Source organism: Barbus barbus (assembly GCF_936440315.1).
Source record: "Barbus barbus genome assembly, chromosome: 37".
In the NCBI taxonomy this organism is placed as follows: Eukaryota; Metazoa; Chordata; class Actinopteri; order Cypriniformes; family Cyprinidae; genus Barbus; species Barbus barbus.
Genome location: NC_136715.1, coordinates 6814724 through 6839797, shown reverse-complemented (window position 1 = coordinate 6839797; position 25074 = coordinate 6814724). Strand labels below are relative to the sequence as shown.

Sequence of the window (25074 nt, the reverse complement as noted above, 5' to 3'; positions counted from 1 at the left end):
CAGACTAATCTTAACCAAAATTTTGAATGATAGCGTATTTAAAATGCTAAATTGCTTATTCTGCTTCATAATAATACTTACTACACCTTTAAAGAGCATAACTCACAATAAACTTTGAGTGCTCACTTAGCAAAGGTGTAACTATGTATATGTTACACAGTATATTATTACTATCTAAAGGTGTAATATGTAATAAATTATATTGAAATTCTCAATAATGTGTTACATAAACAGGCTTCAAGGAAGGTGTTACCGAATTAATTTCCTTTGTGGGACGCCACTCAGCTCCTCAAGATCAATCCCAACCTCGTCCTGTTACATTTGATTAGTTCGGTCAGAAAGAGGTCAGAAAGGAAGACAGAATCTGATAACGCTAGATCCCTTTCCTTATCTGACCTCATAATACCAGAGGCCTTGGATTCAAGACACCACACCATTTAAGACTAATCCTAATTCAGTGATTACACAGTTAAAAACAAACTCAACTGCTCACTCGAAACACCCCGAACCCGAGTCCGTGGAAACACACACACAATCACAACATCAAGGTGATTGTTAATCACCACAGATCAATAGCCTCCTTCAAACCTAAAGAGCAAATAGTCATCCAGAGAAACCTCCACCCATTTGGATCAGACAGGAGGGTGTGAACAGGGCGAGTTTGTGAATGGGCGACTCAAGCGGTGGCCAGGGTGTGCGTCCCGTGCCCCGTTTCTTTACCTACCCTTCTCTGATCCTCCAGTTGCTTCTGAGGCTGGTTTGGATCAAGCTCCTGAGTGACGCGAGTTAGCAGAAAGCAAAAAGGAGGGAAGAAAAATGAGAAGCATAAAAAAAAGAAAGGGATCAAGACTGAGAACATTAGTCACTATTTAGACATGCACAAAAAAGTGGGGCAGATTACATCATGCAGTTAAATGAGAGGCTTGGTGTGTGTGTGTGTGTGTGTGTGTGTGTTTGGGAGCAGACAGGCGCTGAGGAACATGCAGAGCAGGGGAGCATGAGCTTCAGTTTATCCATAAAGCCCTAAAATAATCCCTAAAAGGAAGCAGGAAAGGGTGTAAAACAGGAAAACTAATAAATAATGCATTTCATATTATTTGTTTTTGAATCCCCTGCCCTTTAATGAATACAAACTCTGTTGTTTGACAGCATCAATCTCCGCTAACCTATTCTACAGGCCATCTGTTTTATGTCGGACCGCAGTTGTGCGTCTACAGCGGAAAGAGCGGGAATGAAACCATGTTAATTACATAAGCACCGCACAGGGCGCCAAAGCTAGAAACGTAAGCCATGAGAGAGAGGAATGAGAGCGAGAGAAAACTTTTATCCAGATTATGTAATGGATCCTGTGTCCTCGACACACACTGCGGCCCATGCCCTCAGCTGCCTTGGAAAAGCAGTAGGTGTGCTTTTCGTCCTTTCTTCTCCCTCTCTATCATACTGTACACATGGATATACAGTATGTGGGTACATGCAAAATGTAAAATAGGACAAGCCACTTTTCTGCAGCCTTTGTGTCAGAAGGTTTCTTCCTCATTCAGTTTCTCCACAGGAATTTCAAAAAATAAATAAATAAATGTATTGAAGAAAGGATCTGAAGTCATAAACCAATCCACCTAGTTCACAGAACGAATGAAAAACTTCAAAAATTTTGTAAAGTCAGAAAAAAGTCAAAAATATTAATATTATTAGTTGTAATTTAGCTGTTCTTGTTGCAATAGCAACTTTTCTGATTGGGGATCCATAGAGGATCTTTCTTTAGGATTCAACCTGAAATTTGAAAGTTAGTAAACTTTGATTTGGATCAAAAATATAGAAAATAAATAAAAGAAAGAAACTCATGTTTGGAAAATTTTCCTTTTTGGGTGAACTACACACATCCCATGAAGCACAGTGAATGACAGACATGGCAATCAAATATAAAACTACTGACTTAAAGTCATTCGTGATTTATTGTTATATAACAACAACAACATAATATAATTATAGCAATTACAATTATTATTAAATTCAACATACCAATTATTAAAGTAAAATATTCAAAAACAAATATACAAGTTGCTAGAAAGTGTAGGAAAACTCATTTACTTCATTATTTGCAGTGTCTCATGGGAGTGGTAGGTCAATGTGTTGAATTCTCTGAGCGCGTTTTTTGTTGCCATAATAAAATCAACTTTAATCCTTCCTCAGAATTGAATCTAGAATTTGGATAGTAAACACGGTTTAAAAATAAAACTGTTGAAATCTAGAGAGAAAAAAAGCTGAAAAGTTGAGATCATACAAATCCCGACTTCTACAGAAGCATATATCTCAGAGCACATGGTATGCTTCTTTTGAAAAGTCATTTGTTATCAGGTAACCTCTCAATGGAGAAAATGAATGGGTTTTGACGTCCAGATCCCAATCACTAATCAGCAAGACCAAAAACAGGTCAGCTTATTGGTATATTTCCACACCAAGGGGGGAAACCGATCTAAGAGGAAAGATCTAAGTGTGGTGTGTGCCGGCGTGGGGCTTTGTTTTCCCATTTGCATGGGCAGAGATGACTCAAAGCATAGATAAAGAGGCTATTGCAATGCAATGAGGCAAGGACATGGTATGAGACGATCAACTACTGACTGCAACAACCCATACTCCCACATCCCAGCCCAAGGTTGGCAGGGAGGGTGAATGTGTGTTGGACACACCTCTGCTGGGACCTCTGGTTCTGGTGGGGGTGCAAGCTAATGGAGATAAAAAGTCATGAGTTAGTTAATGCAGATTAGTCTCTTGCATTGCTAGAACGTGTTAATGCCCTTACAAACTCGTTAATGCAGCGTGCATCAGATCCATCAGAAATAACCAGCCTGAGAGAATAGATTTTCCTATACTTAAGCGTCTGCAGATTGGGAAGGCTGCACATTCATCTATGCCAGCATAGGGTTGATTGACCTCAGCAGGTCAGCCTACATGTCGGGTTCTTATCAAAAAGGGTCATCAAAATGGGAAAATGGGCTAAAATGTGCACGCAAACGTACTATAATTGATAAAAGGCTTCAATACCGAATCTCAAGCAGTTGTGTAATGCATTCTCAAGCCGTGACTTGGCAGAAAAGAACTTTACTCTTAAAGGGGGGGTAATGCTGTTTCATGCATTCAGAGTTGTTTACACTGTTAAAGAGTTGGATTCTCATGCCAAGCATGGACAAAGTTTCAAAAAAAACAATTTGGACGTATAACAGAGAATTTCTGTGCAAAAAAATCTCATTTCCGGGTTCGTACAAGTTTCGGAGTGTTTTTCAATCGTGGTTCCTGCTGACGTAAATGATGGTGAAACTCCATATATGGGCATTTCCCCCAGAAGAACGCGCCCGTGCACGCATCGACTGGAGCAAGAGCTTCATCCATCATCCAGCTGCACTGCACGGGACTCACTCGGGAAGAATGTCTCTAAAGAAGTGTGTTTTTGGTTGTGAGGGAAAGATAACCTTGTTCAGCTTCCTAAAAGAACCCACCGTTACGTGAACAGCGGATGCAGTTTGTTTTTCCGGGGCAGCAATGGAGTTTCTCAAGAGTTTTGATGACGAACGTTTTATAAACAAGGCCCTGTTCGACACTGGATTTGCACATCGTTTAATACTGAAAGATGGAGCAGTCCCAGCTATAAAAGATCCCAGTCATGATTCAGAACTGCAGATGGTAAGTGAAACGGCATCAAATGTCTGTGTTTTGTTGGCGATCGGTGCTCAAGTGCTCGTCACTCTTTAGCTCCACCCACGGCACGCCTCCAGGAGCTCGGCTTTTTCCGGAGAGAATCGTAAAGCTGTATCTTTCTTTTATTAATATGATAAAACTAAAGACTTTTTGGAGATATGAAGGATGCAGTACTACTCTATAGGTACTCAAGACATGAGATTGGGTGAAACTGTGTGTGTTAGGTCCCCTTTAAGTGTTACCAAGTTGGGTGTGGAAAAAAAAAAAGTGTTTTTTGTGATTTTCAAAAAGGTATGTGCAACTTATTTGGTCCTGTCACAACATTTGAGTGGCTAAGTATTTCCACAATTATTGGTGCATCGGTAAGACAAGAAAAGACACAGAAAATCAAAAAGTTAAAGTCATGCAAGAGCAAAAAGGAACGAGCAAAGCAGGCGACATGCACGGCACGCAAACAGTTCCTTGTACGACACGTCAGAGACAGTAGCCGGGTTTCCATCCAAAGTTGCGAATTTAACTTGTGCAAAATTGGAATATCGCATAAAATATTTTCGTCTCCATCCAACGAGTCAAAGAGAACAAAATCGTCACTTCCTGGTAAACTGGCACTAAATAGCCTATAGAAAACTAGGATAAGCTACTGAATATAATAATTTTCATATATGAAAAATTACTTGCGCCTCAGAGCGAGCAGACAAAACACAATAAATGCTGTCATTGCTTTCGGAGGTGAATGCTGCTGTTTGGGAACGCAGTCGTGTAAGACAATTATATAGAAATACTTTGATCACAGACTTTGCTCAGGCATTTCAGAACAACCATAACAACATTTCAGATGCTGTGAACGAGATCAGTCCACTGCTAGTCAAGTTGTTCCGTCTCATAGCGCAAAGTCACATGACTTTTTTTGATGCGCTTGGAGGAATTTATTCGCACAAGTCAAAAACCACCTCAAGCGAAAGTAAAAACATTTTTGCGAATTAATGGATTTTTATTCGAATTTTGCCGTTTCCATCACTCGTTTCTCATGTGATACTTCAAAATGCGCATTAAAACAGGGTGATGGAAACCCAGCTAATGAAAAGGATGACTAGTGTAAGTATAGTACTATCAACCAAAAAAAAATAAAAAATAGCTAGCATAAACAGATAGCAGATAGCATAAACACTCAGTGCCATTTGATATCATAAACATTTGCTTCAAAAGGATGCAAAGAGGAAAATTTGAGCATGTTGTCTGGAACCATTCTGCACAAAGAAAAAGAGGGGGGTTCTAAATTAGCAACAGCCATGACGCACGCGCATGTTTGTGTGAGTAATACTGCAACCAGTAAGGAATCTCCCTTTCTGCGACATCATTTTTCAGCTGGAAAATAATGCTGCTGCAAAACACAAGGTGTGAATGCGAAATGTCCCTCTTTAGCCACCATAAACGCATGCTTTCACATGCTATAAAAACACTTTCTTGTGAATTTCCCCACGAGAAATTGTCAAAGCACATCCATTCATCTGCACATCTGTCCGGTAATGAATCCGAATTCGATTTAACACTGACTTTTCAAAGAGCTCTTGGCTACTTTTTCTCCCAGTGGAAGTCACAAGTTTGTCGAGTGTGGGGACGAAACACCTCGCGCATTCACTGATATCACGGCTTTATTCTTTGCGGTGCATGTCAATGGCGAGAAGCTTCGAGGATTCATTTCAGTCACCGTCATTGTTGAAAAAAGTATGGTTGGGTTTGCAAGCACACTTCCTAACCTGATGAGCTCAATTACATAAATGTGTCTGTCTTAAAGCTCTGGCCTGAAGACTGAAGGAAACTCACTCGGTGACCTCATTTACGCATTTCAGTCTAATAAGGCGGAAACTAAACTGTTGCGTTCACAAAAGGGTTTAGGTTGTTGTATGCACACCGGAGGGTCTTCGCCACTGCCAGTGTCTTTTGGTAAACAGCCCGTTGCACTTTTATTGCCAATTATTGCAGAAGGTCACACATCAGTAAAGAGCCTGGATTCCAGGAAAAAAACGAGAAAAAAAAAGAAGGGCAGGTCTTATGTAACCTCTGGTTGTGAGCTGGCGGGAGTCCAGGAATCGTGCTGCACGAAAGCGAGGAAACTGGGACAGCAGCGTGCGCAGAGACGGATGTGTCCACAGCTCCCCCTGATGGACGACACGAGACATGCAGAGGAGGAGCCAGAGAGATAACAGAGGACACATGAACAGACCCCAACTGACAACACACACATTCTCTACTGGAACTGACTCAATCTACTGACAAGAGAGAGAGAGAGAGAGAGAGAGAGAGAGAGAGAGAGAGAGAGAGAGAGAGAGAGAGAGAGAGAGAGAGACATACAGAGAGAAAGAGGGGGACAGAGGAAAAGGTAAATACAATGAAAAATATAAACAAACAATGAATTAACAAGGAGAGAGAGACAGGCAGACAGAAAAAGAAGGTGAGAGAAAGACAGCAAGATGACGACAGACAGGACAGAGAGTAAGACAGAAACAGAGGCAGACAGAAAGACTGATAAATAAAAAATATTTTAAGGTCCGATTCTCGCTATTAACAAACCATTAACTATGACTTTCACCTCAATAAACTCCTAATTTGCTGCTTATTAATAATTAGTGAAGTAGTTAAGTTTAGGTATTGGGTAGGATTAGGGATGCAGAATATGTGCTTTATAAGTACTAATAAACAGCTAATATGTTATTAATAGGCATGCTAATAAGAAACTAGTTAATAGTGAGAACTGGTCCTCATATTAAAGTGTTACCAAATAAAAAGACATGGAAACAGAGAATGATAGAAAGTGATAGAAAATGTGAAACAGAGACAGGCGGAGATAGAAAGAAAGCGAAAGAAAGAGAGAAAAGACTAGTTATGGCTGAGAGAGGGTCTAGCACAGTCCAGGTGAAGGAGATACACACACACCTCATCACTCACTCGCACGGACGCATGCATGCACCTCTCTCTCCATCCACATTACATAAGCTTCTCTGCTCAGCAGCACAGCCGCATTGTCAACCTAAAGCCATATTATCCTCCCCATCCCTCTTACATCACACACACACCACACACACTTACACTCTGTGACAGGAGACACATTCTCTCATGTCATATAAAGATGAAGAGAGAGAGAGAGGGAGAGATGTCGTATGTTATGAGCAGGGATGGTCAGTGAACACGTGCTGTGAACACGTGTGTATGAGGGCTCAGACTCATGATGCGCTCTAAGGACACAACGTCTCAATCATCATCAAAAAACAGCAATCAAGCTAAATATCTATCAGATTCTATCAGTGTGTGTAGGCCATCACATTATATAAATGTATATTTATGTGTGTGCATGTATGTATGTATAAAAGGTCCATTGCATTAACTTTATTTCGGGATGAATATACAAACACATTACCATTCAAAAAATTTGGGATCTCTAATTTGAATGCAATTTATTCCTGTGATGCAAAGCTGAAATTTCAGCATTATAACTCCAGTCTTAAGTGTCACATGACTCTTCAGAAATCATTCTAATATGCCGCTTTGATATTAATAAGAAATGTTTCTTGTGTGGCAATGTTGAAATCAGCTTTACTGCTTAATATTTTGGTGGAAACTGTAATTTGTTGTTTTCACGATTCCCTGATGAATAGAAAGTTCATAAGAACATAATTGATTTAAAATACAAATATTTCGTAACATTATTAATGTATTTACTGTCACTTTTGATTACTGTCCTTGTTGAATGAAAGTATCAGTTAGTAAAATCTGATCTTAATGACCCCAAAAATTTAAAATGGTATATATACACATACACACATACTTGCATGTTCATACAAAATTGTGTGTGTGTGGTAAAAAAGACAAATACTGTCAATAACCTGCATCAAAACCAGAACTTTCCACTAGAAAGGTATTTACTCACGAGTGCTTGTGCCACGTTATTTATCGAAATGTCCTCGTCAGTACTTCAGCCTTATCTTTCACTAGTAAGAATATAACACACATTGCTTTGTTTTTTCCTCAGAAGGAGTGTGAGATATGGTTTCTGCTGACCTTAATTTAACACCAAAACACCCAAAAACACACTGATGAACACACCCTTTAGTGAACTTTTACACTTCTCCTCCTTTACAAATACAAGTCATGATGACACACAAACAGACACACATATACACAAATAATAATTCCATTTTTCTTGTTCAGCCATGCCACACAACTGCATGGATGTTCAAGAACGTTCACACTTGTCTTGCTGTTACAGGGGGACCGGGTCACATTTCATCCCTGGCAGTGATAGGAGAGCAGTGACTATAAATATAGTATGAACTCCTACCTGACTTCAACTCAAACACACACAGACGCTCACTTCAAACTTCGGATTTACAGATATATAGCCACCTCTCACACAAAAAGAACCAATGGAAAGCAACCACGAAGATCAGTGTAAATTGTAATTATAGTGCTTGTATGGCAAACCTACACAAATTATTTTAAATAAACAGCATACTTAAAGTTTGAAAACTTCCCACTGACTAAGATATTGCTCGAATATTTACTACTCATTTACTGCTCAAAATCCAATTCAGATGATATATGCACAATGGATTATGATTTGCATACTAATTTGGATGGAGACCAAGTGAAGCAAAATGCTTTAAGATATAAAGTCTTGTTTTCAGAAAAAATACTTAATGTTTATGCTTAAAACAACGTCAGAATCTTAATTCAAAGGGAAAACACACTGCCATTTATTTCTCTTATTTTAAGAAAAAACTCATTTTGATGAATATTTCAAAAAACAAGGCTTAATATCGTTATTTTCCATTGCAATCTTGATTCAGGAATGTTTAGATATTTATTTCTGCTTAAAAACTTGATAAAAAAACTTTTTTGCAGTGCATTTGTTCATTAATAAGAATTTCAGATGTTGGGAACCAATTCAGAAATATAATTTTGTGTATTCTGACTTCATTTCTAACTGATCCTGCTTTTTCCACAACCTCAAAAAGCGTTTATGCATTTATATGCGTCAGAGCTTTTTACAATATGGTGTGCGGATGCCATGCTGTTTTTTATTTATGCCTTTATTTTTGTGAACAGTCAACAGAAACTGGCAGCAAAACATTTTATTTATTCAGAACCAGACTTTTTAATGTAAGCACTTCCGGAGAGACAAAATCTAATTATAAAATCAGTCATGCTTTATTCTATTATGTATGTATTCACTTTTCTCACATCAAAAGATCAAATCACAAAAAAAAAAGATTTATATTGCTAATAAACTGCTAATAAAGTTGCCATTTTTATGGCTTGTCAGGTCAAGAAATCACAAACGAAGACTCAAAACAGTTTTCAGTTGGAGTTTCCTTGCAAATGCAGCTGAACGAGCCACAATTTCACAACTTACCTGAACTGGGTTTGGCTATATTTCAGTTTTTCACTAGATCATCAGTGTAATGTGTTTTTGGCTGGATTAATACTGTGTTATTATCGTTAAAAACTCTGTAATTACTTGTTCTTCAGAGCTTAATGTGAAAAACACAGTACCAATGATATGTTGTGACGTCCCTGTTAAACCGCTACTGTTGTTGTGTCTCAGCAATGAATGTAACAGGAACGTAAACTTGAATTGACGCTAGACAAAGGAAGTGCGAACAAAGTGTAGTGGGCTGATACACTTACACGCATTTTCACCAGCACACGCTATCTAAAATAAGGCCAGTGGTAAAAACACATGCACACACACATACACTGAAACTATCAGGTGAGGTTAACTGCACGCAACCTCAACACACACGGAGAGACAACAAAAACGGCCGGTTTGTGGTGAAGTCACGTTGACAAACACCAGCAAAAAGCTCAAAGGAAAAGAGAACAAGCACTATGTAGGGCGACTACATTGGCGCGAGAGCGAGAAGCCCAACTAAACATAGCAAATAATACAAATTAAAATAAAAAACAACCTCAGCTACATCCAGCTCATCATCAAAGGCAATTAGCTGGAAGAGAAGAGCATACAGCAAAGTTAGTATTGGGAAGGAAGGAATCAGAGAATGCTCAAATAAAAAAAGATGACAAACGATGTTCGTTAGTGACATAACATAAGATTATTGTGATGGTTATTTATCAGCATTAGTTCTGAAAGCATTAGTTGCCAACTACAAAAACCTGTGACCAAATCTTGTCCTTTGTAGTTAAAGACCCCATGAAGTCATGAGTGGAGTTTTTTTCCAAAACAAAAAACAAAACAAAAAAATAAAAACAAAAACAAAACAAAAAACCCATGAAACAAAAACAAAACAAAAAAAATCTAAACCAAAACAAAAACAAAACAAAAAACCCTCGAAACAAAAACAAAAAAACAAACCAAAACAAAACAAAAAACATATGATCAAAAATAAAAAAAATTATATTAAACCAGGAATAAAATTCACAATAAAAATCAAATCAAATAAAACAACATACTGTAAATACACTAGCATACGGATCTCAAATTTAAAGATATAGAATTAAAACCTTAAACTCTCTTTTTTTTTTTTCAAGGAGTCTTTAAAATTAGAAATTGGATACAGCCAGAGTTAAAGTTATGATAAAATCTTGGGCATTCACATATGTTAGTGAAGTTAATTGGGTGTTAATTCATTTAGTGCTGGTAAAAAAATATATTTTTGGATGCAAAACCACATTAGAAAAATCAGCATGTTTTTTAAAATGTTAGGAGGACATGAGTCATGAACAGATGCACGTGTGTGTTTGTGTGCAATTATGTATATAAAAGTATATAGGCTAATAAAAACAGCATGTCAGATATTTAACATAGTCCTCTGAACTTGAACTTTGGGCGGTAATATGGAAAGACGGAGAGAAATGTGTCCTGTGAGGCCTGTTTTACTATTTTTATGGGTAATATGGACAAATATACAATAACACACACCAAGGGATTCTTATAATTCCATCAAGATGTATATCAGTTCTGTAGAAGACAAGTTTGTGCAAGTGGAAAGATATTTTTAATTTGTTTTATGCAACTACAGCATGTATGTTACCTTTTCCCCATAGCCACGGTCCTTCGTCATCATTTCTCGAAGTGTCTGCAAGACTTTTATACACAATCGCTCCTCGTTCTCCTCTAAAAGCTGTTTAGTGTGTTTTATTAATCTGAAAGCGAAAAACACAGTATGTCTCACAAATTTGTTATGTAATCTTTAGCAGATCTCAAAATGAATATTAGTAAATTATAAAAACCTCTGAAAAAAGAAACCAGATTGATCGGAGCTGTTAATAGACAATCATTTTGCTCCCACTGACAGTGCAAGGGACGCTTACATTGCAGTGAAACTCTATTCCTGAATCAGCTAATCCTGCATCTCAGCATTACTCCCGCACGTAAACAAACACAGATGGCCACACAAACACACAGGTAATCTCTTTTGTAGCTCTGGCAGATGGAGAGGAGTCTCTCACCGCACGAGGACACACACTGAAGACAGGTGAAGGACAGTAAGCACTACTGCACAACTGCATAATGCGGCCCAGTGATTTATTTTTCATACGTTTTTGAAAGAAGTCTCTTATGCTTACCAAGGCTACATTTATTTGATCAAAAATGCACTAATATTATGATATATTATTCGAATTATAAAGAAAATCCTATATGTGTTTTAGGCAACCCAATGCAACATTCACAGATGCTGTTTTTTTCATATAACAAAAAGAGGAAGACTCTTATGACAGTTTTGTCCTCTCAGTTCAGGAAAATGGTTTTATGGTTTAAGGTTTATAGGAAAAGGAAACTCACTTAGAGATGAAGCCTCCGCGCTCGCATTTCTGCCGAGCATCTGTGTTTTCGGGGAAGAGCAGCTCTGGGCGATGCAGTACGTCCACCAACACCGAGAGCTCAGCTTGAACCAGCGGCCGCAGACGATCCTCCAGAGCAGACACGATGTCCTGACAAGCACACATAAGGGCACAAACTAAAACAACAATTCATTTATTTTGATCATGTGCAACTAAAGCTGTGCACAGTGACAATATAATATGTTTGACAACAGGATGTATAAGAGATAGTCGGCAAGCACCAAATGGGAAAACTGACACTGACAAGTGCATAAATGTGGATGATAACTTTATATTAGAAACTAACACCTCACAAAGTATTTGTATGGCACATATTATACTTCACAGAGAGACGGAAACCTAGACCACCCTAGACCACAAAACCTTAAGTGTCAGTTTTTCGAAATTGAGATTTATACATCAACTGAAACCTGAATAAATAAGCTTTCCATTGATGCATGGTGTGTTAGGACAGGTCAATATTTGGCTGAGATACAACTATTTGAAAATCTGGAATCTGAGGGTGCAAAAAAATCTAAATATTGAGAAAATCGCCTTTAAAGTTGTCCGAATGAAGTTCTTAGCAATGCATATTACTAATCAAAAATGAGGTTCTGATATATTTACAGTAAGAAATTTACAAAATATCTTCATGGAACATGATCTTTACTTAACATCCTAATGATTTTTGGCATAAAAGAAAAATCGATCATTTTGACCCATACAATGTATTTTTGGCTATTGCTACAAATATACCCCAGCGACTTATGACTGGTTTTGTGCTCCAGGGTCACATATGACACACTAAGTTAGCGTTGGATAGTTTTTTTATGACAAGATTAAATTGCATATTTATTTTATTAATATAATAGCTATTGTTTATATTATTACATTTCTAAATATTTTTCCTTTTCATTTGTGTAACAAACAGGCGATCATGCCACTTGCAACATCATACATGAAGTGAGCGAGTCTCCGTCTCTGTGTAAGAAGCAGTCTTGTATATTTTCATTGGCACTAGCAGGTGTGGTAAAAAGCCATTTTTGGACCCAGGCCACAAAGATTCTCAGCACCAAGGGCATGATTTGTTTTTAAAGCGAGGGCTGAATCCAGCAGCCCCTAAGGCTCATAGCACAGACATGAGCTGTGCAAACGTGTCTGAATACTCGCCAATTCACGCCACAGCTGCACGGGGGTGGAGACAGACGTGATGAAGCCATGGTTTACCGCAACTCGCTAACTCACTCTTCCCTTCCCTTCCCCTCCCCCAGGCTAGATGACACCCCTCCACGGACCTCTATCCCCTTTCACCATCTTCTGAGTGGAGTATAAAACGAGAGGAAATGCATGTTTCTACCCACAACATCAACTTCTGATGACAAGGTGACTTTTTTCAGCATTTCAACATTGCACCTTCCTCTGTTAAACACAACAGCAGGGGCTTCTTGATACCGCTGGAAATGAATCAGTAGAAGATGCTGTATCCGTTTTCTGGCATCAAATGGGTCATTTAACCAAACGTGCTCTGCATTTAAAAAATTACTTTCATACTGATATATATGGTCAGCCTCTGGAACAGGCCCTCTCAACTTTACTGATGACTTAATGTATGATGACAGTAGCAGAATGAATTTGGAAGGGTACAAAACCATCTTGCCTACCAATATTCAAGACAATGCCACCAGATTCATTGGGAAGTGCTTTATATTGCATCAGGACAATGACCCAAAACACCCTGCCAGTTCAGTCAAGGAATTTATAAGGGCAAAGAAATGGAAAGTCTTAGATTGCCCAAATCAATCTCCAGATTTAAATCTGATTGAACATGAATTTCACCAGCTGGAGAGGAGAGTAAAGGCAGAAACTCCCCAAAACAAGCAACAATTGGAATTGGCTGCATTAAAGGCTGGTAGTATTTCAAAGGATGAGACCAAGAGTCTGGTTATGTCTATGGGTCACAGACTCACTGCTGTGATTGTGCGCAAGGGATCTGCAACTAAATAATAGCTTTTAATCTTTTATATCTGCCTTATGTTCAACTGTCCCAATACTTATGCTCACATCAATGAGTGGGATGAACTCTATAAGTGCTGTTCTTTTTATTTGGTAAAACATGGTAAAACAAAAGAAAGAATAAAAATGTGTTGACCCCAAACTTTTGAACAGTAGTATATATTGTTAAAAAAAAAAGTTTTAAATAAATGCTCTTCTTTTTAACTTTTTATTCATCAAAGAATCCTGAAAAAAGGATCACAGGTTCCAAAAAAAAAACATTAATAATAATAATAATAATAATAATAATAATAATAATAATAATAATATATATATATATATATATATATATATATATATATATATATATATATATATATATATATATATATAAGAAATCAGCATATCAGAATGATTTCTGACGGATCATGTGACACTGAAGACTGGAGTAATGATGCTGAAAATTCAGCTTCGCATGAAAGGAATAAATTAGATTTTAATGTACATTAAAATAGAAAAACGTTATTTTACATCATTATAATATTTCACAACATTATATTTTTTCTGTGTTTTTGATCAAATAAACACAGCCTTGATGAGCATAAGAAAATAGTTTTTTCCTCAGTCATCATGTGGCTGTTGTTTTTGGCTTTTCCTTAATCCAGTTCTTCCAACTTGTTATATTATTATTTTTAAATAATTATAAAAAAAAAAGTAAAAAAAAAAAAGAAAGAAAAATTATTATTATTTTTTTTTTTACTTTTAAATATAATTTCTTTCCAAAAACAATAAAACAAAAGCCAGCATTAGCTTTAGCTAGCATTTCAATAATATTTTTCACATATTAAACTATGCCAAATAATGACTATAAAATACAATAAAATATACTACAATAAAAATACAATTCTTTTGCGTGACCTAATTTTTTGTTAACGTTGTTGCTATGATTATTTATAGTAAATGAAATGCAAATGAAAAAGTATAATACTACTATATTACTCTATTTTAACATTATAATAATAAATAAAACTAATTCTCTATAAAATATCAAAATTTAACGATTACATTACAAACCACACTTAAATTATTATAACCTTAAGCAAAAAGCTGTTAAATAAATTTTTCAAATTAAGTGTTTTTTGTTTTTCCAAATACAGTTTAAACAAATGAATCCTGTTACCATCAACACTGTAGCCTTTCTGAAGGCAGTATTTTATACAAAAATATGTTAAAATGTATAAATTTAGGTGGCGCAATACAATTTATTACCACTTAAATGCATTCTTTATCTGACAGAACGTCTACAATTTTAAAGAAAAAAGCATCTTATCAAACTAAACAAGGCACCAGTTTCATAAAATTTTCCATATAGAATGTGTGTTTGTAGGGGTCTTAGATTAGTGCCAAAAGACAAACATTATCAGAACATTCCACCAGACTTAATTTCCCAGGACCTACATCTCACCCTGACTCAACTTCCCTATAACAATGCACGTGAATTCCTGGAACTAATTTCCTGTTTCCCCACCTCTTCAAATTCCATTTTGCAATGCAATGTCTGGAACAATATGAGGGTTTTATATGCATGATTGACCAACCGATGATATGACCAAACAATGATTTTCAAAAACAATGCTATTTTTAAGTGTGTCTTGATAAAACCTATTGTGATGCGGCATTTAATACAAAAACACTACGTTACTGGCTGTTTTCCGGAGACCCCGCCCTCACCTGCAGCCTCTCAATGATGTTCCTGTAATCTTTGGAAGTGGTGACCGTTGAGTCTCTTCTGGACGCATTGCGAGCTGACATCCTCCAATTGAGGATGGTTTTCTGTACCACATTGTTGGACTTCACAAACAGGTTGTTCACCTGACTGTCCAAATCCACCGGGATGGCGATCGTTCTGCTCTTGGCTAAAAAAAAGACGATTACACACACACACACTTAATACAGCAAATGGTGAAATCATCTCTTTACGCCGCAGGTTTTTAGTTGAAGGACGGATGTAAAGATAAATAGAAATGGATCTGCGTGAGGTTCATTTATGTAAAGTTTGAATTGTTACAGTCAAATACTTACCCACATCAGACAGAACCTTAATACAGCTCTCCACTGAGGCTTTCTGGGCCGGAACGAGCCAGTTACAGTGGTAAACTCTGAAAACCCCCTGCAAGAGCTGCACAAACACAGGCTGACGGGTCTGCAGAACAAGAAAGCAAAGACAACGAGAGAGAACTGAGAAAAGGATGGAGAAAGATTATATTAGACACAGAGAGACAAAAGGAGGGGAAACAAATAACTAAACATCAAAAATAGAGAAGCTGAGAGGAAACTTCTGTGATGGACACTTTCAAAAGTTCAAGTTTTCAAGTGAATGAAACATCTGCACATCGTTTTTGGTTTCTACAAAATCTTCAACAGAAGGTTCAATAGAAGTGCAATTCTATCGACAGCATCAGACTCAAAAGGCTGTGGGTCAAGGCATTCCAGAGAGTTTTAAAACAGCTCATATGTTGGTTAAAGCACATAACATAACTCCAACATAATTCCTACATTTGTTAAAGAAAAAAAAATAATGTATTATATTGCAAGGATGTATTATATTGATCAAAAGTCACAGTAAAGACATGTTTGACGCTACAACAGATTTATATTTTAAATAAATGCTGTCCTTTTATTAATCAAAGAATCAAATAAATTAATGAAGTGTTAATGTTTTTTCATGACAAAAACAAAACAAAAGAAACTGTTTTCAACATTAATAATAGTAAATATTCCTTGAGCAGTAAATCAGTATATTATAATGATTTCTGAAGGATCATGTGACACTCAAGACTGGAGTAATGATGCTGAAAATTCAGCTTTGTCTTTACAGGGCAAGAAAAATTACATTTCAAAATATATACAAACAGAAAAAATGAATGGTAAAAAATGTCACAATATTACCATTTTTATTGAATTTTTAATTGATAAAATGCAGCCTAAGGTAAAAACAAATCTTACTGACACCAAACATTTTAACTGTCTGACCTTAGTAAAGCTAATAGAATTACTGCACATGCCATTTTTGTTTGATTGCACAAACTAAGGGACTGGTTTCTTTGGTATCCCACCGCAGAATTTGCTATCAATAGAGATTAGTTTATATTGAACCTGACACATCAGTTTCTCATAAGAAAAAAAATGAATGCATCCAAAGTTGTGGACATTTCTTATGATGTATTGACACCTCCAGTGACAGAAACTAACACCACATCTTACCACCAACACAGTGGGTGAGAATGCAACAACGCTCACAAGAAAAATGCTGAGAGGAAGGATGGCATGTTTACCACGCTACAGCTGCAAAACTTGTTCAAACGCTTTCTGGACCACTAATCTAGTGCGCACAAAGGCTTAATTGTGAAAAAAAAAAAACGAAAAAAAAAAAAAAAAACCTCCGTGTGATCTAGTTTCCCACTCAAACAGGATTACTAGCGAATAGTCTAACCCAAACTACGTCACCACATTCCATGTGCAACCACTGTGAAGTCATTACAAAGCGGTACCTCAGTTATTTTGCCTAAAATGGAGGCCTGTCACAACAAAGAGAGATGTGAGAGATCAGAGAAGGAAGCTGTCATGAAGCAACACTTCCAGGAAAGAATGAATGGGGTTTAGGGTTGATACACGACACAGTATGAGGAGGCACTTGCTACTTTACAACTGCTTACTATAGTAATAAAAATAAATATATACATTAATTAAAAAATAAGATTTGTCTGTATCTACATTGGTCAAAGGAAACCAGACATTTATAAATCTTACAAAGATTTTAACATCAAATAAATGCTGTTTTTAAGCTTTTTATTCATCAAAATGTCAAGAAATAAATCTAAATATCTACAAAAATATTAAGAAACTGTTTTCAACATTGATAATAGTAGGAATGTTTCTTGAGCACCAAATCAGCATATTCGAGTGATTTCTGAAGAATCATGTGACACTGAAGACTGAAGCAAAAAATTCTGAATTTGTGGCAGCATTTCAGAAGAATATATTACATTACAATTATAGCCTTGGTGAGCATAAGTGAATTCTTTCAAAAACATAAATGGTAGTGTAAATGTACATGTATATATAATATTTAAAAAAATGCAGTAATAATATATATATATATATATATATATATATATATATATATATATATATATACACACATATATATATATATATATATATATATATATATATATATATATATATATATACACACACATATATATATATATATATATATATATATATATATATATACATACATATATACATATATATATATATATATATATATAAATAAATGAATAAATATATAAAAATATGTAATAATAATAGATAGATTTTAGATAGAAGGTCATTAAAATACATTATAAAATACAAATAAAAATATTCAAATAAAATTAGAAGTACATTTCTAGTCCTCTTTACTATTATGTGCATTATTGTATTACTGTAATGTCAAAATAAATGATATATATTGTCATGTAAATTGCTTAACTCGTTTTGAATAACTGATTGAATGTAACCGTTTAATTAAGAGCTCGTCATCAAACATTTCAAGAACATTCTTCCTCTCCTGAAAGATTCGCGTACGTCTCTGTCTCCTCAGCGCCATCACAAGCCCTTATACTGGCAACTCCTAACCACTTGAGAGACCTCTCCAGCTGTCTTAAATAACTGGGAGAGTAAGAGTGATTCTTCGCTTTAAGAAATTTGATAACTTGCTTTTATACTTAAGTTTGAAAGGAGGAGTAAATTTCATGAATTCTCAGCACTTAAGACTAAAATGGCACTTTGAGAAGCTTGAATACGGGCCCAGCTCGCCTAAAGCTCAGAAAGTGAAAATAATGGTACGGTACAGATATAGTTCCATTCGTGTGGTCTCTAGACAGAAAAGTCAGATGGGGCTACATGGAAATACAGTTAATAGTGAAAATACCAGGTTTTCCAAGAAAAGCTATACTGTCAGCCACCAACGCTCTACAAACATTCACACACTATGTGGAGGCAGGCAAGATCGGCCCTGGTTTCTCTCATTGCGAAATGGAGATGTGGGAAGTCTGTGCGTGTTGATGAGAGAGGAGAGTTCTTGGAAAGCTCTGACTGGTGCGTCAGTCGCCAGTGGTCAGGCTGATTCTTTAGAAACCCTTGAGTGTGATGAAATGGCCTGAACTTCTACAGATCCTACGGGCCTCACAAAGGACACCAGCAGGTTAGAGCTAGAGAAGAGAGGGGCATTTACAGATACTTACATACATATGTCGTGCCACCTAAGCGAGGAAGAGGTGAAAAATGGTTAAGCTACTATCTGGAGGGTTTATATTCCCACATGTAAAGATAACGATGTATTTCCTTCAAAGAAATCAAACCGCTGTAGAAACTGAAGAAGGTGGTGAACCAAAAATGAACTGAAACTGACAGCTGAAAGCAACACACTTAAATTGTGCAGATATATATTTTGTATATTGTGTTTGTGCTATTTGGCACATTGTCCATTTTTGTATATCTGTACATTATTTATTTTATTTTTTTATTATCTGTGTCCTGTCGCTGTCATTCTGTCGCACTGTGGAGCTACTGTCACTAAAACAAATTCCTCGGGTGTGCAAACATACCTGGCAATAAAGCTAATTTTGATTCTGATATATCGTGAATATTTCTGCATTGGGGTCATTACCTGTAAACTAGTGCTTTGGTCGGAGAAAGGGGAGCTGAAAAAGGTCGTCACGATACTCATCACGGTTTCTGTCACGTAGCTTTCTAACGTCGTGTCAGCATGTTTGCGGTCGCTTGTATTGTTGCAGACCTGGATGCAAAGCAAGCATAAAGAATAGACAGAATTACTGTGGCCTTGAGTCATTTGCTTCAGTAAGCACAGTCAGAACAAACACTGATTCACCCCTTTGCTGCCCTAAAAAACGGACTTGGATCAACTGGAGACGTTCAGACGCCATATAAATAAAAACCCATATCATACCACAAATAATGAATCACTCCTACTCGACTTAAAAAAAAAAAAAAACCCACAGTCAATTAACAATTAAACAATGTTAGTTGCACGCTAGCAAGCAACAGATTGGTACTTTTTGGTACTTTACACCTAAACGATTCATTGGGGTTGAGAAAAATCCCCAAATCGGCTTCCATTACCCTGCATATGTCGACCAGAAAGTTCTCAAAGAGCTTCCACATGTGGTTGCTGGTGTAGATCTCCTTCATTTCGACCTCTGTGTCCACATAGCAATGGTTCAGGAAGTTGATATACGCAATTTTGACCTAAGAAAAGACACAGTATACACACAACTTAATATTCGCAACAAAGATATCAGTAAGCCATATTCTGGGGCTACATGACTTAGGGAGACGATTAATTATTTAATTAATTAAAGTTTTATGGTTTAGTAATTAGATTTATTTGACTTATCGCTTCAAAAAAAATTAACAGAACTCAAACTGTTTTTAATAAAACCTTTAAATTAATTTAGGTTTTATGTAATAAAAAAGAATGAATACAAATGCAATACAATTTTCTATATATTAAAATCATGTAACTGTTTTAAAATTCTAAAACGAAATAATAATAATAATAAAGTTTCATGTATTAAAAAATAATATTTTAAAATGTAAATAAATGTCATTCTTATTCATGGTTTATTTATTAAAAATATCCAACTGTTTTAAAATTCTAAAAAACTAAATTAATTTAATTAAAGTTTTATGAGCTAATAAAAATTACATTAATTTATTTAAGTTTTATGTATTAAGCTAATCGGTAACACTTTATTTGAAGGTGTCCTTATTACACGTTACATGAGCTTACTATTATAATAATAATAAATAATGCATAATTACATGCAAGTAACCCTTATCCTAATTATACAGCAAGTACATTATTAAATATATCTCCCACTTTGTGGTAAAACAAACAGCTTTGTCATTACAACAGAATAAATATTAGATTATAGCTTTTCATTCTTAGACAATGGGGGCCGTTTGAGTTAAACAGACCCACTAATTTAAATTTTGGACTTGTCTGGTACTCACTGCAGCTTCTGTCCAAAATTCACACACTTAGACATGAACAGACCACCTGACCAATAAAAAATGCCCAAGCACAGTTTTTGTTTTTATGTGCCATTTAGGAGAGGGTAAACAGACAATACCACAATACAACAATGTTGCAAAAAAACAAACAAAAAAAAAAACTCAAAATTATGTGAACCTGTAGGCCACTGACCTCAGGGATGCAGTCTTTGTGTGTAACTACACGGACAATATCGTCCAACGGCAGCAAGGAGTTGCACTTGATCTCAGTGTAGACGTTTTTGCCCTCCGTGCAGACGGCCAGCAGCTCCACCAGGTGGATGTGGTACATGAGGGGGCTGTTTTCATCCATCCGGTCACGCTCCGAGCGCATCATCTGGACCAGAGTCTGGAAGGAGGCCCGGTCATTATAAAAGACCAGCACATCCTCTCCAGAGTTCACCAACTGTAAAAAAAAAAAAAAAAAAAGAAGAAGCTTCATGTTAAATCACAGACATAACTACCAAAACCAAAAGCTATTTCAGCACATCAGCCACCCGCCTCAGCCATAACAATATCCTGGCATTTTTTGATAAATTTGTTTTCGGCCTTGACGATGGTCTGCAGGAACTTCAGGTACTGCACGTGTCTGCCGTGGGTCTCAATGCAGTGGACGAAGTGCTGCACGACACGCTCATTCATCTCGCTGCACAGCTGGAAGTTGTTCATGAAGATGTGCTGCATGGTGATGGCCTCCAGGATCTACACATGACAAAAAAAAACATCAGATATATTTAGATGAAATCACGGTTTACAAACAAACACTTTCCTGGTTGTTCTAGCACCCCAGAAAAGAGTCCATTTGAACTGGAGATTCTTTCGAATTGAGTCGTGTGTGTGATGCTGAAACATTGTACAAAAATTATTGTTTTTGTAAGCACAACCATTATAACAAACAAAAATCCAGAATATGATCTAACAATGATCCTATATGAATAAGAACACTACAGGTTGTGCATCAACCTTATAAAAATCATATTTTCACATATATAATAAATAAATAAATGTGTGTATTCAACAACCTATTATAGTAAGACTAACAATACCCAAGCAGTGCAATTAACACATGGTTACATTAAAAATCCCACAAAAATAAGACCACAATTAGTCTCGTCATAATGTCATGATGATGAACTATGAATCATCATCATCACCATGATGTGTAAGGATTTGTTTAAGATGTAGAAATATGGAAACTGAGAACATCTGTCTGTCTCACTGCCCCCCCACACAACACTCATCCTTCCCTGGTGTGTGTGTGTGTGTGTATGCATGTATGTGATGGAGAGCTCACCCCAGGGTTGAGGAACAGGTTGATGTGTTTGTGGAGCAGAACCTGGTTCTGCTGGTTGCCTGCACAGAAGTTCTGAAGAAACTCGTGAGCCAGTTTCATAATCTCTTGCATTCGGACGTCCTCACCCTGTCAAAACGTACATCACTGAGCATTAACACCTTTTTTTTAAACCGTCTTTTTTTTTGGAGTTGGGGAACATTTACACCTGTTCATATTTTAATGTGATGCATATTTAATGTAAGCACCTGTTCATATTTTAATCATTTTTAAGAAAAGTAATAACTTGTGCAACTGCTCTGACTGATTCTTCAGTGTTTTTATTCATTAAAAGAACCAAATCATAGGAGCCATTCATGCAAGAAATATACTACACTGGATGTGCTGTGCGTTATTAATTCAGTAAGAAGATTTGGATCAGCTTTGAATCGTTTTTTTTAAATACATTGGTCACATTGCATGTTTTGATTCACTAAATTATAAAGAGTCATTCATTAAAGAAGCATACAGATTTCATTCAAGATTATTCAAGAAGATTTCCTAAAATGAACTGGAACGTAGGAGTGATTCATTCAGGAATCAAACTACACTGGGCGTGTTGCATGCTTTTGATTTACTAAAAAGAACCGGATCATAGGAGTCTTTAAATCAGAAATCTGACTACTCTGAATGCTGTACAGTAGATTCAGTGGCAGTGCCGTGGAATTGCTGAATAGCAGGTGTTTTGGTACAGTTTTCCATCCGCATCAGCTGAAGGATGAACGTTCGAGAAGCATTGACAGAACCAAATGTCATAAAAATTATTCTGCCAGTACCACACTTATTGAACAAGAGTACACTAGACTAGAGGTCTTCATAGGTCCACTTGGATCTGAAAACCCAAGGTCTGACCCCCGAAACCCAAGCAGGTTCGGGTAAACTTTTCCATTGCCTTGGACATGGGTTGGGTTCGGTATTAGTGACCTTGGGTATTGGGTAATTTAAAATAAATGTGCTTTTTCCAAATGGACCTGATGAGACCGGAACAAACGTCTGTAACCTCATACACAGAAATCCATCTACTAGATATGAGATTCATCAGGAAAATGCACTCGGGTTCGGGTAAGGAGCGATTCGGGTCAAGAATTCCTCTACACTACTGCTCACTCATATACTGCACCTTCTCATAAGGGATCTGCAGCAGCTCAAGCACCACTGAATGAGCTCCCATGTTCCTCAACAGCCTCTGCTGCTGTTTCTTACTCTTCTTCCCTGATGGTCCTTCCTGTACACAAAGTTTGCTGAGACGCAGGAGGATCTAGAGACAGAAAGACAGACAGACAATGAGCTGAAGAGCAGTCAATGAACAGTGTTTATTATCTGCAATAGCTTTTACATGTGGTGCTCATGCCATTTCTCCTCCAGATGTACACTTCAGGGCTGTTTACTTAGATCATCTTTAGTTAAAGTGGCTACATAACTAGCTTTTTTATAGTGCTTAGATGCATTAACTACTTTATACAAAAGACCTTACCTTATAATGCTGAATGTACACGTGTATACTGTGAATGACACTTTACCTCCTTCACGTCTCTGTAATTGTCACTCCCATTTCCATCTGTCTTTTTTTTGCCCGAACCAGAGTCCCTCTACATAAAGAGCAGACAAAGGCTAAATAAAGCAACTGTTAATGTTCTATTTCATTCAAATAGTAATGTACAAAAGACAATTACCAAAACAAGGTAATTGTGAAAAAATAGAAAAAGTGAGCTATAAGGTTTCAATTACAAGAAAAAAAGGTAACCCTTTCATTCTTTTTATCTGATATATGAAGCCAACAAAGCTTTTTGTAAAAAATTCTGCTAAATTGTTCAACCAACCAACCAACCAATTATGATGCAATGTAAGCATCATAAAGAACGTTAGTACATAATGGTACCATATTGATAATGAACGTGGATTTGCGCAGCTTGTCAGTGAACAACGGCTCTGTGTAGTAAATGCTGCTCCATGTGAAATCACGCATGTGATGGAAATTACCCGCTGATTACAGAAGCGGCTTTACTGACAAGATGCACATTAAATATCACATGCGATATATCGTGCAGCCCTATACTATACGCAATATTGTAGGCCAGCCAACACTCATAAATATGTAATTGTGGGGCTTAAATAATAAATGCTGCCACCTTCTTTTTGTGGTCAGACTCTGCTGGGAGTCCGTCTCCTGCATCCATGCCTTCATCACCCTGTCGCTTGTACACCCAGAGCTCAGATTTTTCCACATTAGATCGCAGCTGGTCAAGGTCTGATTTGATCTGCTTGTAGTTGTCAACGTCCTGACTGGTCACTAGAAGCTGAACCTATAGGGTAAAAAAGGGGAGGGATGCACGAAGAATTAAAATACAAAACACATTTATGCTTTGAAACATCAACAGCAAGAAATGGACTAAAAATTACAACACCATTCATTAAAATGATTTCAAATAGCAATGTTATCGTGTTACATACCTGTTTGAAAGCCATGAGCACTTCTTGTCTCTGGCTGAAGTGCCTGAAGAGCAAATGTAGTGCTCCAGACACAAGCGGTGGATAGTCGTGCATAGTGAGATGGAGCAGAACCCTCAAAAATGTTCTTCCACCATGGTCATCAAGATCCAGAGGTGTGTTCTCCTCACTGAGTTCAGAAAAAAATAGAGTTACACACTTACGTTCTCTTACAAAGCACCTTCTTATTCAAGAAATGAATCGTTACCTTCCACCAAAAATTCCTTCTGCTTGTTCTTCAATGTTCTCAAAATCCAGAGCTGTAAAACACACAGAAAACCTCACATAATCTGTAGAGAAACTTGTGGGTGATAGTGATCAGGACATACTGCATACCTGGGATACAGTTGGGCCCATCTGCATTCGCTGCTGGCACTGCATCCGTTTGCGTGTTGCTTTCGTCAAACTCACGTTTGAATATGCAGAGCAAGCAGGAGATCCTGTAGTCCAGTCGTACATTCAGTATAAACTGAACAACAAAAAAACACATGGTTCAGTTTTGTACCAGATTTGAACTCTATTTTTACCTGCATTCAACATTTTGAAGCTAACTGACTGTTTAGTTGAAATTATGGTTCATCAAATAGGACATATCAAATTAATTGAAA

General features: G+C 36.8%; 1 protein-coding gene across 1 annotated transcript in view; it reads right to left on the bottom strand.

The window, feature by feature from the left end:
- The window catches only part of LOC306857010 (inositol 1,4,5-trisphosphate-gated calcium channel ITPR1-like), a 132872-nt gene that overhangs the window by 57440 nt on the left and 50358 nt on the right, over window positions 1-25074 (bottom strand). The window contains exons 25-42 of the mRNA XM_079396627.1: window positions 24803-24935; window positions 24675-24726; window positions 24431-24596; window positions 24109-24282; window positions 23500-23568; window positions 23100-23237; window positions 21944-22069; window positions 21151-21351; window positions 20804-21055; window positions 19717-19842; window positions 19244-19372; window positions 15607-15727; window positions 15256-15440; window positions 11495-11643; window positions 10743-10854; window positions 9660-9695; window positions 2688-2723; window positions 725-772 (exon numbers count right to left, since the gene is read on the bottom strand). Of these exons, the coding sequence (XP_079252753.1) occupies window positions 725-772; window positions 2688-2723; window positions 9660-9695; window positions 10743-10854; window positions 11495-11643; window positions 15256-15440; window positions 15607-15727; window positions 19244-19372; window positions 19717-19842; window positions 20804-21055; window positions 21151-21351; window positions 21944-22069; window positions 23100-23237; window positions 23500-23568; window positions 24109-24282; window positions 24431-24596; window positions 24675-24726; window positions 24803-24935 (2253 nt within the window). The remainder of the gene's footprint in view (window positions 1-724; window positions 773-2687; window positions 2724-9659; window positions 9696-10742; window positions 10855-11494; window positions 11644-15255; window positions 15441-15606; window positions 15728-19243; window positions 19373-19716; window positions 19843-20803; window positions 21056-21150; window positions 21352-21943; window positions 22070-23099; window positions 23238-23499; window positions 23569-24108; window positions 24283-24430; window positions 24597-24674; window positions 24727-24802; window positions 24936-25074) is intronic.